Source organism: Apis laboriosa, unplaced genomic scaffold (genome assembly GCF_014066325.1).
Source record: "Apis laboriosa isolate Shangri-la unplaced genomic scaffold, ASM1406632v1 scaffold71_cov137, whole genome shotgun sequence".
In the NCBI taxonomy this organism is placed as follows: domain Eukaryota; kingdom Metazoa; phylum Arthropoda; class Insecta; order Hymenoptera; family Apidae; genus Apis; species Apis laboriosa.
In genome coordinates, this window is record NW_025224229.1 from 194,129 (window position 1) to 212,323 (window position 18,195).

Here is an 18,195-nt window from a genome sequence, read left to right on the forward strand (position 1 = left end):
TTTTTAAATATATATTAAATACACATATTTAATAAATTTCACATTGATAATCGTTAAATAATGAAATATATTATTAAAAATGTCTTTTTAAAAAGAAAAATTATTATTACTATTATTTTTACAATTTTATAAAAATTATAACAAAAAATAAAAATTCTCTTTGAAATAATTTTTATTGAAAATAATAATTAATTATTGAACTTTAAACAATTTTCTCTTTTATTGTATCTTTGATTATTTTACAAAAAAAAAAATAAATAGATACTATTAAATAATAAAACATAATTGCTATGAGATTGATTTTTTTATAATTACAATATATTATATTAAATCAACGATAAAAGAATAACTATTTTTTATTAATGATCTGTAAATAAAAAAAACAGAAAATATTTTAAAATAAAAACAATATTTTATTTTTTAATCTATATTTTTTATTTATATATTATAAATATATATTAAATATATTAAATATATATATTATAATATATATTAAATAAATATATATTAGAAGTATATTATAAATGTTATTGTAAAAAATAGACATTAATTGTTTGATTTTTTAATTGACTACATATAATTTTATGTAATATGAATTATCTTATATTATTGCTATATTATTAACATTTAAATATTTACAAATTAAAGATTGATATATAGTGATTTAAATTTTTACAAATTATAAAATATTTTTTTAATTACAAAATATAATTCAAGGAAATTATAAATTTTTTTAAATATAAATTATATTTATTTATATATAAATATTTTTTTTATAAATAATGTTAAAAGTAACGTTTTATTATACATAACATAAAGAAGTTTTTAGTTAACATTTAGAAGTTTTTAAAACAAGTAAATATATATAATATATATGTATTCTATATGTAAATATCAACTATATATAAATATTTTTCGATATTTATTATTAATATATTTTTATAAATGATTTTTTTTATATTTAAAAAATAAAAAAGTGAAATAAAATATTAATTTAATAATACAATTTCAATAAAAGTATACATATATACATCGCAATAAAGATTATATTTATATTTATAATATTTACATAATAATAATAATAATTATTTATAATTATTATTATTATTATGTAAATATTATAATTAAATTTTAATATATAAAAATATAAATTATGTTTATATATAATTTTTATTATATTTAAAGTCAATTTTCTTAAAAATAAAAAAATTGGAATATGAAAAAATTTCGTTTTGTTATTTTTTTTTATATTATATCTTTTTCAAAATGTACCATCAATTACAAGATATTTTATATAATATATACTAGTATGTATGAAGTTTTAAATACAATTGATAGTTTGGATGAAATTGTAAATATTAATTTTAATATTACTATAATAAAATTCTTTTTCAAGAAGTAATTTATCTATTTATATCATATAATTCATGATAATTATTTATACAATTAATATAATTAATAATAATTAGATGTTGAATATATACAAAAATGGAATTTAAAATATAAATTCTTTTCTTCCTTATATATCATAATGTGTACTATATTTTTCAATTTTTTTTATTTTTTTGTATATCATGTATTTATATTCTGTATTTTTTTATATATATATTTAAATTTTTCATAAATAACCATTAATAATGATTATTTAATAATTAGTAAAATTAGTTATTATTTAATAGTAATAATTATTAACTAATAATTATTAATAGTAATTAATAGTATCATTAAATATTGAAATTAAAAAATGTTATCTTTTTAACATTTTTTTTAATAAAAAAAAATTTTTTAAATTCTTTTTATATAACTTTCAATGTATGCATTTATTATATAATATAAAATATATTATATTTTAATTGTTAATTTAATTTAAAAATGCTGTGAATTTTGAAATTTATAAAACAAGATATGTATCAGAATCTAGTAATTTAAATTTTACGCATAGTATAATCTCAAAATCCCTAGTAATACTACAAACATGCTTATATATATACAAATATATATACTTTTTTCAAGAAATGTAATGAAATGATTGTGTACTTTCATTCGAATATAATGTAATGAATTATTTATTATTTAATTCAATTATTTCTTAAAAATTTGTTATTATTATTCATAAATGTAATAAATATAAACAAATATTTATAAACCTTATATGTATATTAAAAAATTGTTTATCTTGTGGAAAGAAACAATATGTCCACTATTCTTCTGAGCATTCAATATTTTCAATTTATTAAATATTATAATATAAATGTAAGATAATGTAATTTCATTTATCGCTTTTTGACAATGTATTTTGTTGCAAAACTTGTTTTCGGATTTTATTTGTGAATCATGACAGAGTCGGAACTTTGCCGGCTCTGTGCCGAAACCAAAGAGAATTTTATTGGAATTTATGAAGCAGAAGGACAAAAATTAGCCATAGAAGCAAAAATTGCTAAATGTTTACAAATTCAGGTAAAAATAATTTCTCTTTTTTTCTTCTTTTCAATATAATAAATTTAACGAGTTTTTTTATTTATATACTTATATTAATAAAATATGTCTTTTTTTTTCTATATTTTATAATTATTAAAATAATTATTTGTATGTATATTTAAATACAATATATATTAATATTTAAAATAAAATATTACTTGCAGGTACTAACAAATGATGGATTACCACTTACAGTTTGTATAGATTGTTGTATTTTATTGAATCAATGTAATGAATTTTTTGAAAAAACTAATCAAGCACAAGTATCTTTAAGACAATTACTTCTTGATCCTAAAGTTGAACCACAACCCTTAGAATCAAATATAAACTATATTGATAAAACAATTACATTTCCAAAGGAAGAAGTTAATGAAGGAATTGTTGAATGTCATTTATCAAATTATATTCATGACACATCTAATGTTTCACATAATTATTTTATCGAAGAAAATAAAAGTGATAATCAAAAACATGAAACTGAAGAACCTCAAGATATTATAAAACAAAAAAAATGTAAAATTCAATTAAAAAAGACTTCAGTTAAACAAACTAGAAAAAAATTAAAACGAAAAAATCAAAAAATGGAAGATTCTGATGTATATATGAATACTGATTTAAAAAAAGAAAATAAGAATATAGATATAAAAAGTAATATTAAAATTCCAGATAATTATATGACAGGTAAATATATATATATTTATATCTATATTTATTATATATATTTATTATTTATATATATATATATATATAATATAATAAAAAATATATATATTAATATTATTATATGTAATATTTTATATATATAATATATATATTATATATATATAATATTTTATATATATAATATATATATTATATGTAATATGTCTAATGATTTTAATATATAAAAATCATTTAACTTTCTAAAATATTTTAAAATATAAATCATCTTCAAATTTTCATTTGTTTTTCAAAATTTTGTAAAAATAGATTCAATTTCTAAAAACTCTCTAAATTTAGATAGATTATTATATAATATTTTTTTCAATTTTTTGATTAAAATTTAACGGTATTTTATATGTATATATATATATAACTATATGTATATATATGTATATATATATAACTATATGTATATATATACAATATAAAAAATATTTATATATATATTTTATTTTATATTTGTTCTATATTTTATATTTTTCAATAATATTCAATTTTTAGTAATCATAAAAATACTTAAAAAAATATTACAAAATATTCTTAATTAATTAATACATAAATATTATAATAATTGTAATAATGTCAAAATTTTTTATTGTCATTATATAACATATATATATATATAACATTTGAAACTTTCATAGAGCAATTCTAAAATATAAATAATCAAAATTATATATAATGTAATTCTTGAAAAAATATTTAATTGTTATTGTTATTTTTATGTACTAAAATTCATGTAAAATGGATGAAAACAAAGTTGAAGAAATTTATTTCAGAAACTCTTAAAGAAATGATTAAAGAAATTAAAAATATAGTAATTATTCATTTTTATATAGTAATATAGTAATTATTCATTTTTTAAACAAGAAAATCTAAAATTTGTAATTAAGGATGATTTGCTTAATCATTACTATATAATTTATTAGTACAAAATAATCTCCAAACAAAAAATAAAATATAATATATAAATGTAACACAAGAAGTGACCATATAATTTCCAATTATTAAGTAATAGTAATATATAATAGAATTGCAAATTAAAAACTAGAAACTTATATTATAAACTTATATTATAAAATATTTGAAAAAATTTTTATATACATCTATCTTTTTTTACAGTAACATTAGATATGTTATGATCTTTAAAAAATATTTCTTTTAATTTATTATAAATAAATAAACTTATAGTAAATTTTATATAAATAGTTTTTCATTTTATTTGATCATTTCTCTCTGAGTTTCTTTATTTATATTTATTTATTTTTTTTTTTTATTTCTTACTTTTATTTCTTCTCACTACTTAGCAATAATTACTTTTAATTAATTCTATATATCATACAAGTTTTTAGTTTTTTTTTTTTTTTTAATATCTTATGATTCTAAATGATATTTAATTTCAATGTACCATAATTTATACAATACAAATGTTTTATATTAAAGAGATTTTATGACATAAAATAAGATGAAAATTGCGTTGAAATTTTTTTCGAGAAAATGAAATATTTATACATAAAATATAAAGTATTATAAATAAATAAATTTGGCTGATTCCCATTTGAATATAAATGAATATAAATGAAATTATAAAAATATTTTACATAAAATACAGTAAAATATAGTAAAATAAGTAAAATATATAAAATAACATTATTGTTTAAGACTTTTTTTTTTCAAGAATTATATCTTCACTTAGCAATCAATTATAAATATACTTGATTAATTTTTAAATGCATTCAGTTAAAAATAGTATTTTGTAATAATAATATTATTTTATTATCTTTGTTTTTTTATTTTATATTTTGAATTATAGAATTTTTTTAACTTCTTTTATACTATAAATTACAAGATATCTTATATATTTATATAAAGTTTTAATAAAATTACATTAGTTATTTAAAAATTACATTTATTAAAATATAATTTTTCAATATAGGCACAGATACAGATTTAGAAATCATAGAAGCACATGCTGTAGAAATTTTAAAATTTGGACGCAAAAGAGAAGAATCTTTAAATAGGTATCCATGGCTTTGCACTGATTGTAATGATAAATTACCCAGTTTAGAAAAATTGAAAGAACATCATGAAACTATTCACAATCAACAAGCAAAATATATGTGTGTATTATGTTGTAAAGTTTATGACAAATATTATGGTTTTCTTACTCATGTCAAACGACATAAAAACAAAACAAAATTCAGGTAAAAAATATTTATTAATATATATATTTATATACATATAAAATATTATTTATATAATAACTTTAATAAAACTGTTTAATGCATATTATAAATGTTACAAAGTTGTGAAGATTGTGGAAAATCATTTGTACATAAGAAAGTATTAGATTCTCACAAGGCAATTCACAGTGAGGAGAGGCCTCATATATGTCAAACTTGTGGAAAAGCATTTAGGCAACAAAGTGCTTTATATATTCATAGTAGATGTCATTTACCAGATACTATGAAAAATAGATTTCCTTGTGATCAGTGTGATAAAAGGTATAATTCAATAATTGAACTTAATTTATTTATTAAAATAATATATTATTTATTTATATTTATATATNAGAATCAAATCTAAAGATCAAAACAAATGCAAAAATTGTATATATAAAAATATTAGTTTTATTAAGTTATAAGTTTGCGTTAGAGCAAAATGGAGACAGAATAAGGTAATAGTATAATAATAAAAATAAAACTATCTCATTCTATCTCTGTTTTGCTATATTAAATAAAAAAATCATAAATCATTGAATGAATATACATATTAACTATTATATTAATCAAATCATTTTTCAAATATTTAAAATTATATAAAGATCATTTTAGGCAAATCTTTTTTTCAGTTTCTATAAAAATAATAAAAAAATTATTTTAAAAAAATTTTCTTTCCGCAATATTTTTCTTTTACAATTATTTAAATTACATTATTTTTGTATTGTTAAAAACAAAAAAAAAAGAGAAAGATATTTAGTTCAAGATACTCTATATTTTATTCTATTCATTACAGGCATAAAAAGCATTAAAAGAACCATGTTTCACAACTTAACTAAAATATTATTAATATTAAATTTGATAATTGCAATTAAAAATAACAGAAAATTAATATGGTATTTTATTTTTAAAAAATAAATGCGGATTTCATTGTCCCTTTAGGAATCCTCTTTCAGATTTATACAACTAAAATGATGTTTTATTTAATTTAAAAGAAAACAAAAGCATATTTGTAGATTTTGAAGAAAATGACTTATCTACTTTATATATGATTTATCCTATATCATCGAATAATAAAATCAGGTAAATAAATTTTATATAATAATTTATAATTAATAGAAATTTTAATAATTTTATGTAATGTTTATACAAAATTTATAAAAAAATTGAATGTGATTTTTAACAAGAATTTTCATATTATATATATTATACATTTTAGGATATCATCTTTACATGATGATGAAAAAGTCAATAATATAAAGCCAAGATATTTAATTGCTGCATTAAATAATACAAAAAAAAAAATATTTGAAATTAATACTCTTATTAAGAAGGAAAGAAAAAAAATTAAAATATTAATAAAGTCTGATAAATTTTAATAAAAGTGCATTTAAAAATAATTCTGTATAAAAAAAAATAATTATCTTAAAATATCAAAAAAAATTTTTGAAAAAAAAGTTGTTTAATCTTATACATATATTTTTTAAATATTGTAACTTTATTATAAATCATTATATAAACAAATTGTATACATTATATATTTACCTGTTTTTTAAAGAAAAAATTGCAACGAAATATAAATATAAATAAAGTTACTCTAGAAATCTACTCTACTAATTAAATTTTAAATAATTAATTTTTTTTCAAAAAATTTTTTTCAAAAAGTTAAGTTACAACACATGGTTCCTTTAATATTATTTATTTTTGTGGTAATTATAAAATATAACAAAAAATAATTATTTTAATAATTTTTTAATGAATTTTTATCAATTTCAAAATCAATATAATTATTAAAAATAATAATAATATTTAATAATATTATATAATATTTGATTATTATAAATAAAGTATAAATATGCAAATAATCAAGAAAGTTTTTCAGATTTTCAACAAAGCCAAATTTAGTCACACATAAACGCATCCATTCTGGTGTTAGAAATTTTACATGTGATCAATGTGGTAAAAGTTTTATTCAAAAAGGAAATTTAGAAGCTCATTTTTTAACTCATTCAGCAGACAAACCATATAGTTGTACCCAATGTTCGAAAGCGTATGTTTACTAAAAAAAATAAAATTTTTTATATATTTACTTAGTAATTTTAATTATATTTAATGTAATTTTCAGTTTTAAAACGCCATTGCAATTAAAAAAACATGAAACAGTTCATACAGGAGCAAAACCACATCAGTGTGCTGTATGTGGAAGAACTTTTAGAGAAAAAGGTACATTAAGAGAGCACCATAGAATACATACTGGTGCAATGCCATTTACATGTGAATTTTGTGGTAAATGTTTTCGCTTTAAAGGAATATTAACTGTAAGTTAATATAATAATTAATTCAGTAAATGAGTTTATTGAATAAATTATTTGTTTTTAAAACATAAAATAATATTATTTAAAAATTTATGTTTAGACACATAGAAGACAACATACTGGTGAACGTCCATATAGTTGTTTAGAATGTCAACACCATTTCACAAATTGGCCAAACTATAATAAACATATGAAACGTAGACATGGAATTAATACATCACATACAAAACATTTGTCACAATCTCAGCAAATACAATCACAGCAGCAACTACAAGAACAGCCACAACCAGAACAATCACAAATAGATCAATCAAATGCAGAGCAGTCATTGTCTATATCTAATACGGAATCATCAACTGTACATGTAAGAAATTATAATTTAATCTAATTTTATAGTTTATAGAAAATATAAAAAATATATAGCATTATAAAGCATACAAAATTTATTTCAGAGATAAATTCAAAATATTATGAATTTTATATAAATCTGCAACAAATTATTTTCAAAATATTATGTCTTTAATATCTCTAAAAGTTAAGATGAAGATCATGAGAAAATCTTAATTATTTCTCATAATATATATCATATAATTATATATATATCATATAAATCATAAATATCTTAGAATTTTTATTTTTTAATTAACTAGATTTTTTTCATTTTTAAAACCCAAATATTAAGAAATTTTGAAATTCTTTGAATTTTTTTTTTTTATATAAAAATTGATATTGCCAAAAAAATGAATATATATCACATAAATCATATAAGAAATGCAATTACAATCATTGATTTTTCCAAAATTAATAATAATTTATAGAATTTCGAAAATGATGATAATATTTTACATAGTCGATTTTTAAGATATTCAAATAATTCAAAATATATTATTAAAATTTGAAAAAAATTAGCAAACTTAAAACAAGTTATTTAAAAATATTATAAATAATAATAATATTAAAAACAAGTTTATTTAAAAATATAATTTTAATAATTATTATAAAATAATAATAATAATCAGTATTAAAAAAATTTAGTTACTATCTTGATATTATATTAAAATATAATGAATGAATTTTTTTCTATTATACATAAAGTTCTTTTTTACTTCTATTGTAAAATATTTATTATTTTCAATTATTATTTTATTATAATAATTTCATTAAGTCAAATTTTTTTAAAGGATTATTTTCTTTTAAATCCTCTCAAAATTTATTTCAAAATAATATTTATTAAATAATTTATTTTTTATTAAATTTTTATTTAAATAATATAATATAATATTTATATTATAAAATCAAAATGTAATATTATGTTTATTTGTTAAATATTATTTTCTTTTAAATGATATATAAAATTAATATAATTCTAAAAATATTGAATGTGACTTTATTTGTGATTATAATATATGATTCTCCTTCAATATTTATATAAGTGTCATCAAAATATGTTTTTATTATGTAATATTTTATCATATTTAATTTAATTTTTTCCATGAAACTATTATATTTATGGTATTATTATCCTTTTTTTTTACTGTATCATTTTTTATTATCTGATGTTTATATGAAAATTATCAGTATAAATCTTTATTTTTTATATTTTAATAGCAGAAAAAAATTAAATTATATTTTATCAATATTATAAGCATTGAAAACTTCTTTTATAATATTTCTTATTAAACTTCTTTTATAATATTTGATAATTAAATATTAAATATTTAAATTTTATATTAAATATTTATATTTTACTACATCAAAAAATTTTCGAAATATTACTTGAATTTTTTCAAGATATACATAAATACTTAATATTGAAAAGCCATAGTATGAATAACTTTTAAATCAAGTGTTTTATATTTCTATAAATAATATTAAAAAATCTGACTTTAAAAAGTATATATATTTAAAAAATATGATTTAAGTATGATTCTATTATATATTCATTTATTAATTCATATCATAATTGATCTCATATATTAAAAAATCATTAATTTTAATGATTTTCTTATTTTCTATATAAATACTATAATATAAAATAGATTTTAATTTGACCAACAATAAAATTTATGCTTCAAATATTAAAAAATTAACAATATAACCTCAATTATTAAAATTAGTTCTACTTGAAAACAATATATAGAAAACAATATAAAGAAGAAAATTATTATAATAATTCATTCTTTAATATATTCATTGACAAAAATATATCAATTTCTATGTAGTGTAATATAATGGATGAAATTTATGACGTTTATTAATATTCATAATGCGAAATATAAATTGTAAAAAAAAAAAAGAGAGAATAAAATATTTAAATCTTCTCATGCAATAAAAAATATATATATTACTTAATTACATTTCTGAAAATAATTTAAATTGTTTAAATTGTTTTCTTATTATCTTATGAATATCAATAAAATGTGTTTTATAGAAAAGTCACAAGTTAATGTTTTGAAAATGTTTTGATGCCAGTAAAAGTATAAAGTATAAAAGTAAAAAATATAGTTTTTAACAAAAAAATATTGAAATTTACCTTTATACGCTTTTTCAAGATCAAACTAAGTCGAATATTAGTACTATTCGTGTATTTTGGTATATTATGGCTTTTGTCTTTAATATTTCTTCGTGCTTTTTATATCTTTCTAAAATATTTATATGCTAAGATTAAAATAGGACACTCTGTATATTTCATTATACAAGGTAAACTATAATAAGTAAATGTCAATTTTATTATTTGCATAATTATTATTTGTATAAAAAATTATAACAAAGTTATACAATTTGAAAAAAAATATAATGGTGAAAATTTTTTAAATAATTTTTTTTTTTTTTTAAGATTTTAAAATAATCAGAATTTTTTAAATAAAATCCTATTTTATCTTTATAGATTAGAAAATAAATTCAATTATCATATTATTAAAATTTTTTAAAGACAAATAGCTACACGAATAAACGTCCGTTATCAATCAAATACTTCGAAAAAGCTGTTTTGCTGATGGTGTTTTCGTTGACTATAGCATAAGTTCATTGTTTAGCCATGTTTTGCAATATTATTTATATTTGCAATATAATTTTTTGTTATATTTATTTACATAATATTTATTATTAACATTGAAAGCATATAAATAATTAATGATTTTCTTTGATATGTAAATGCTGCTTTAAATATTTTAAAAAAAAATTTTGCAGGCTATCAATAAAGTAAGTGTAAGCATATAATAATTGTATATGTAGATGTCAAATATGTATTTACCAAAGTTGAGCATTATATAATGTTCTTAACATTTTATAATATTCAAATTAAAAGATTTTCTTAACAAATTTAAGCATATAATATCATTATTATTACAGTAAAATTTATATTATTATTATTATATTATTATTATAGTAAAATTAAATAATATTTTTAAAATTACTTAAATTAAAAAGTTTTTTTAACAAATAATTTTTCCAAATAATCAGCTTTTTTGTAGATAATGATTTTGTAAATGATGATATAGTTCAATTAAGATATTAAAAAATATTACATTCAAGAAAACATTTGATTTTTAAATGTTTTTCATCTATTTATTTATAAAAAAAACTTACTTATATTATATCAAATTATTTTTCTCCTGAAATTATATAATTTTCATACAAAATATTTATCTTGTATATAGAGTGTCCTATATAATCGTTATTACGATTTTTCAGACACTTTGTAAAAAAATTTATAAAATAAATTTTTAACATAATCTGTGAAAAAAGTATTTTCAACATAATTTTCAAATTTCAATAAAAGTTTTCAAAAAATTTTGTTTTCAATAACATATTAAAGTAATATTAAAGTCAACTTGAGTTTTTTAAATAGTACCATATATTTTTCACAGCAATCTAGCTGATGTTAAGACAAGTTCAATGACCTTGTATACTATGATCTTGAGATAACCTTGGATTCAGAAATATGAAATCTAAAAACGGAGACGTTAATGTTAAAAACAACGTAATACAAGGTATGTTGATTTTTATTTTATTTATACTTTTTTTGTAATACGTTTGTAATTGTTGAGTTTTTTATGATTTGATATAAAAAAACATTTAATGAAAATTATAACTTCGTGTTTCTGAATCTAAAATCACTTCAAGATCATAATCATTACATCAAGATCATACTGGATTATTGAATTCGTCTTGACGCTATACTAATAAAATAAAAATACACCTAAAAATGAAAAGATTAATTTTTGTTATTAGAAACAGAAGTGCAAAAGAAAGGAAGGAAGAAAAGAAAGAAAGAAAAAAAGATTTTTATTTATATTATTAAATTTATTAAATTTTAAATACTTATATTTATTTAAAAAATCATTTTTTATTCATTATTTACTTAAAAAATCATGATTAGAGTTATATGGAAATCTCATATAAAGTTTCATTTAAAAAAGTATCAATGATCTTGGAATCGATTTAAAAAAAATGACTATAAAAAACAAATTTTTTTATTGTATAACGTATAAACTTGTATTTTCCAAAAATCATTGCAGATTTCCTTTAAAATCCTTTAAAGTTATGTACTATTATATTTTTTTATAAATTTTTTTAACAGAAATTTTTATGATAGATTTTATAATTTATAATATCTATAATATATAATATAATATCATTTATATCGTTTATAAGTTTTAATAAATGCTATTGCATCAGTAATTCTTAATATTATATTAAATCTAAATTCGGATTTGTTATGAACAAATTTTAATAAAACATAATCAAATATTAATATATTATATGTATAATGCTAATATTTAATATTAGTGTGATTTCGACATATTTAATATATTAATTAAGGATTAAAGTAGTAAATTGTATTATAAAAAGTAAGAATACAATTTCGATTATATTTTTATATTGATCACGAAAGATAATTTTAAATGTATTGCTTATTATCAATAAAATTTTAAATGGCCATTTTTTTTTTTAAACTAAGTTTTGTATTACTTTCAACACAATTATTTTTTTGTTTTTGTATAAACATATTTTTTTTATGTAACATGTTACTATTAATTATTTTTTTTATTCATATCTTATATTCATAAATTCAATGCATTTTTTACTTTATTAATCACATATTGTACTATAACTTTAATATTTTAACTCTTTGCGCTCCAACGCTGATTCTTGGTCACCACTTGAGTTAATGCCGTAACTCCAGCGGTGACTCTCCAGGACCACTGGGATTGATGCGAACGGCGACTTGAACGGCGACAATATTTATTTATGTTTGATTCTTTTAGAATATCGCTTCATAAATAGATTCCTAAGCTCTTTACGTATAATCTTATGAGGTAGAATAATATATTGTTAAATGGCTAGATTTTTTATCTCAAATTAGACCGTGATCGTGAGTCGAATATTCAGCATTAATCTGAGTTTGACAGTCATGGCAATAGAAATATTATTTTCAAAGTTTTTGAGATTTGTAAGCATGAAATACCGTAATGAAATTAGTTGAAATAAAGATGAATTTGATTTTTCGTTATTGAATGACAAAATTATTCTTTCTATTGATAAAGAAATTAACGATAAAGAAAGCAATGATGAACATAAAGATGAAATAAGAAGTATAAGAAGGCGAAAAATAAGAATAATAGATAGTGAAAGCAATCAAATGAAGATATCGCAGAAAACACAGAAAATTCCAAATGGATAATGCATAGAATCGGAAAATATATCGCGAAGAATACAATTTGTACCCGGTGAAAAATTTGTAGGACCGCAAGTATCTTCGAATATAAATAAACCATTAGATTTTTTTAAACTATTTTTTATTGATGAATTTATTAATGAAATAGTGCACGAAACAAATAATTATGCAATAAAAAAGTTAGAAGAAAAAGTATTATTGCTCTACTTACCCTGACAAACCGAAGATGCATCTTGATAATTGCTTCATAAAATATCATACAAAACAACAATATAGATTTTAATATTCAATAAATTTTGTTATATGTAAAGATACATAAAATATTAAAATATAAAAGTTTTATGCGTTAATTTGTGTGTGAAATCATTATAAATTAGCTTAAATAAGAAATTTCACCGAATGTACCGAACGCACCGAACGCGCGGTCTGAGTCTGGAGTTACTGGTTCGACCGAGCGAAACAGACCTGGAGTGCAAAGAGTTAAAATATACCAACAACAGAATTATGAATTAATTTTTTTTTCTTAATAATTTCATAAATTGGATATTCATTTTTCATTCATACAATAATGACATGATTTTTTTTCTATTATTATTAAATTAATAATTTTCATTTTTTAAAAGAAGCATTTTGCAATTTTTTTATGTTCATTTTGTCAGCGTCATATTCTGTTTTGAGATCATTATTAAATAAAATAAAATATTGTTAATAATCTCTTAAGCAATCAAAATAAAATAAAAAATTTAGATCTATTTATTTTTTGATCGGGTATTATAATCGGGTATTTAAATATACGATTAATAATCGATCTAAGAGTAATATTTTACTATTTAATTTTTTCAAAATGATTAACCGTTTGATAATCGTAGATATAGGCATTTTGCTATATCATGATAATGTAATAAATAATATAATAAACATATATTTTTTCTAATATAAGCAGCATTTGCTTTAGAAATATATTTAATAAATAATAAATAATAATAATAATAATAATTTATAATTTAATAATAAACAAATTATATTGATAATTTATATTTATAAATATAACAAAGTAATTTGATTGAGATATATAATTTGAAAAGAAAGATATCAACGAAAAATAGTTTTTAATGAAATTCTTAATTAATTAATACAAGAATGTTTTAAAAAAAATTAATATTTATAAATTGTTTTTTCTATAAAAAAAATTATATATATAAAAAACAAATAATTTAATTTTGAATCAAAAAATAAATATATATGATTCTAAACAAATAAAATAAATATTAAATTTATTTTTTTTTAATTAATATTTAAAGCTTTTAGATATAATATAATTTATAAATACATTTGCTATCAGGATTTGAAAAAAATTTCTTGCTATTTTATAATTTTTTTTCTGGTTATTTTTGTCTTAATGAAAATTAAGCTTTAAATTGTATAAAAAGCAAGATGTTTTATAGACTAAATATTTTATATTAGTATATAATATTTATTTTTCTGTTTAATAAAATAGCATTAAGATTAAATAAATTAATTTTAACAAAACTAATTTAAATCAATATTAAAAAAGAAATATTAAAGGATAAAAAATAATATAACTTAAAAAAAATAAAATTGAATTTATAAATTTAATAAAATAAAATAAATTAATAAAATATTAATATATAATCTATCATTTTTAAGTATTAAATTTATCTCTGAAATAAGTAATTCTACTCAATATAGTTCAATACTTTTGATAGCAAATAATATATAAAAATTGATATCATAGATTTTGTTATTAACATATTTTTAGATAAAAATATAAAAATAATATAATAAATTTTAAATATGTTTTATATAAAATCCCATTATAGAATTTTGTAGCATTAAGAAATTATTTAATTAAAAATATCGAAAAAATAAATAATAAACAGATGAAAAAAATATAAGATTATTATGGAAGTATTTAACTATATTGATTAAAATTTATTATTAACTATTATTTTGTATTTAAATTAGATTATAATTTATAAGTATAAAGATGATTAATATTTACATTGTATTTATTTTTTATATAGGTGATACAAACTGTTTCACATACTGCAAGTCAACCACTTATTGTACAAACTATTCCATCTAGCACTGTTCAAAATTTTCAACCTGACGTATCCAGCACAGTACAAGATACAGTCTTTCGAGAAAGGAATGCAACATATTTTAATACAGTGCCAGCAACTTTGCAAAATTTCTTACCACCTAATTTATCATATAACTTTTATAATATTTCTAATGTTACATATAAAGAATGATTTAATATAACATAATATAATCATGTTACTCAAATCAATTTAAAGAAATACATGTATAAGTTTGTTTAATCAATAAGTAATAGATATTTCTTTCTGATTTTTAATTATTTAACATAATTTATATTTTATTTTAAAAATATAGAATTTCAAAGAATGTAAATAATTAAATAATTTATTTAAAAATAAGAGTAAGAAATAATTGTTTTATAAAAATTGTATATTTTCATTAATGAATAATCACAAAGAAAAAATATTTTTCAATATTTATATATAATATTTATCAATATTTTATTGATAATATATTTCGGAAATATTAAAATAAGAATGATGATAAAGAAGTTTTCTTTTTTATGACTTGAGTTGCTTAAGCTATGTACAAATAATATCTTACAAAGTCTATCTCGCAAATTATATAAGATGTTAATATTCAAGATAATTTTGATTTAATTCTAAAGGTCAAAAATTGATATATCGTTTTAGGGTTATTTATTAAATTTTAAGCAATTGAAGTTTGACAAAGCAAAACAGAAATCGTTCTATCCTAATTATTCTGCCTTTATTTCTGCTTCATCTAATTTATTTAAACTTGTTTAAATTGCTTATAACTTAATACATATATTTTAATCGATATTTTTATATTCCAACTTTTATGTTTGTTTAACCTCTACAATCATTAAAGAATTAATATGTCACGAATTAACATTTTATTTATTTATAGATAATTAGGTTGAAAAAAATCATTTATATGGTGTCATATATAGACAAGATAATGATGGAATTTTTACTATTTTTACTAAAAATAATGTATAAATATTCACAAAATGCAATTTATTCATTTTTAAGTCTAAAATATATATTTTATTTTATATGTTAATCTTTATTAATTATATTTTTTTTTTATTTCTATTTTAAATAATGCTCATAACATATATTCTTTTTGTATGAAATTGTAATTTTGAAAAAAATTAAATTTTAATTTTTAAATATTGATAATATTTAATCTGTAATTTTTATCTTATAATTTATTTTAATTAAAAATAATAATAAACAATAATAAGAATAATACTTAGATATTTTTTAAAAAATGTTTATTTATAATTATTAATTGCAAAAAATGTAGTTTTTGTAAATTTTTTTTATGTAAGAATAAAGTAGATTATAACGCTTTAACAATATTTTTGTCGTTTTTTATGATTTTTTATACATGTTTACATTTATTATTATTAATAATAATTTACAATTATTATTATTAATTATTTAAAAATTATTCATAAGCAAATATGTAATTTCATTTACATATTATTTAGTATCTTACATATTATATAGTATCTATTATTTTAAATTATCTTTTATCCACAAATGACATCACGTTTTCCCTATTATTACTTCAATTTAACTTGTGTTCGTAATATTCATAAATTCCTATATATAAACTCTATCTATATATATATATATATATATATATATGATCTAAGATCTGAGAATAGTGCTATATTTAAAGATGGCTGCAATAAAGTTCGGTCCTCAGTTAAAAGAACTACGAATTCTTTTATGTCAAACGTCAAAATCTAGTCAAGGTGTCAGGTAACAAAAAATTAGTTATATAAAATTTAGTATTTTTATACATTTATGTATTAATTTTAATTAATATATCGTTTTAAATATAATTAAATATTTTCCATTTTAACCTATTATTATTTTTAGAGATTTTATTGAAAAACAATATGTATCTCTTAAAAGAAGCAATCCACAATTTCCAATTTTAATTAGAGAATGTTCTTTAATAGAACCTACTTTGTATGCACGATATGGTAAATTTTACAATAAATGTTTTAATATTGATAAATTATATATTAAGATGTCTATTTGAAATTAATATATTATTAATTTATTTATAAATAAATTAATAATATATTAATTTATTTATAAATAAATGTTATATTTTAGAATTTGGAGTAGAACGATCTTTTTCCCTTCAAAATCTACAATCTGAAGAAATACTTCAGAGGATTCAAGAAATAGCAATTAGCAAATCAAAATAATATTTTTGATATTTAGTACATATATTGTAATTTATTTAAATATTAAATAAATTAGTGATATAAAATAATCTATAAGTTGATCAGATGATATCTAATTTATTGTAAAAATTATTATGTATTTTATTATATATATTTATATATATATATGTAAATAAAATATTTATATATATAAATACTTTATTAAAATATATATAATATATATAAATATATATAATCTAAAAATATTATAAAATATATCATACCTCATTATAACATATACATACCTTATACCTTAATATCCTGTAGAGATGCAATAAAAAAATATAATTGACGAAGATCCATATTTATATATAGATAATTTTATTTTCTATGTATTATTTATCAAAATAAATAATAAAAATATGAAACAATGTCCATTATATTGAACAAACAAAATTTATGATTAATAAATTCGTTTATTAAATATTTATTAATATAGTAAAATAACTTCTTATTTTTATAACT

The 18,195-nt window shown here is 17.0% G+C and overlaps 3 protein-coding genes across 5 annotated transcripts; all 3 read left to right on the plus strand.

The window, feature by feature from the left end:
• Positions 1–2,078: 2,078 nt before the first annotated feature.
• LOC122719261 lies at positions 2,079–3,148 on the plus strand. Its single transcript, XM_043944928.1, has 3 exons — positions 2,079–2,457; positions 2,643–3,087; positions 3,138–3,148. Exons 1-3 carry the CDS (start codon positions 2,335–2,337, stop codon positions 3,146–3,148), a joined length of 579 nt encoding a protein of 192 aa, XP_043800863.1. The 5' UTR covers positions 2,079–2,334.
• On the plus strand, positions 3,106–15,808 carry LOC122719239 (gastrula zinc finger protein XlCGF26.1-like). 3 transcript variants are annotated; one of them, XR_006347550.1, is made up of 8 exons: positions 3,106–3,159; positions 5,117–5,384; positions 5,487–5,684; positions 7,282–7,449; positions 7,525–7,717; positions 7,815–8,078; positions 11,584–11,706; positions 15,440–15,574. XR_006347550.1 is itself a non-coding variant. In XM_043944893.1 (7 exons), the coding sequence occupies exons 1-7, from the start codon at positions 3,153–3,155 to the stop codon at positions 15,668–15,670; spliced, it is 1,329 nt and encodes a 442-aa protein (XP_043800828.1). In that variant the 5' UTR covers positions 3,106–3,152; the 3' UTR covers positions 15,671–15,793. The 3 variants fall into 3 exon arrangements, 2 of the variants coding, with proteins under 2 accessions (XP_043800828.1, XP_043800829.1); XM_043944893.1 differs by lacking the exon at positions 11,584–11,706 and having other exon boundaries at positions 15,440–15,793; XM_043944894.1 differs by lacking the exons at positions 7,282–7,449; positions 11,584–11,706 and having other exon boundaries at positions 15,440–15,808.
• A 1,363-nt stretch (positions 15,809–17,171) lies between these two features.
• LOC122719270 (NADH dehydrogenase [ubiquinone] 1 alpha subcomplex subunit 2) lies at positions 17,172–17,784 on the plus strand. Its single transcript, XM_043944936.1, has 3 exons — positions 17,172–17,254; positions 17,375–17,481; positions 17,618–17,784. The coding sequence occupies exons 1-3, from the start codon at positions 17,172–17,174 to the stop codon at positions 17,710–17,712; spliced, it is 285 nt and encodes a 94-aa protein (XP_043800871.1). The 3' UTR covers positions 17,713–17,784.
• Positions 17,785–18,195: the final 411 nt, after the last annotated feature.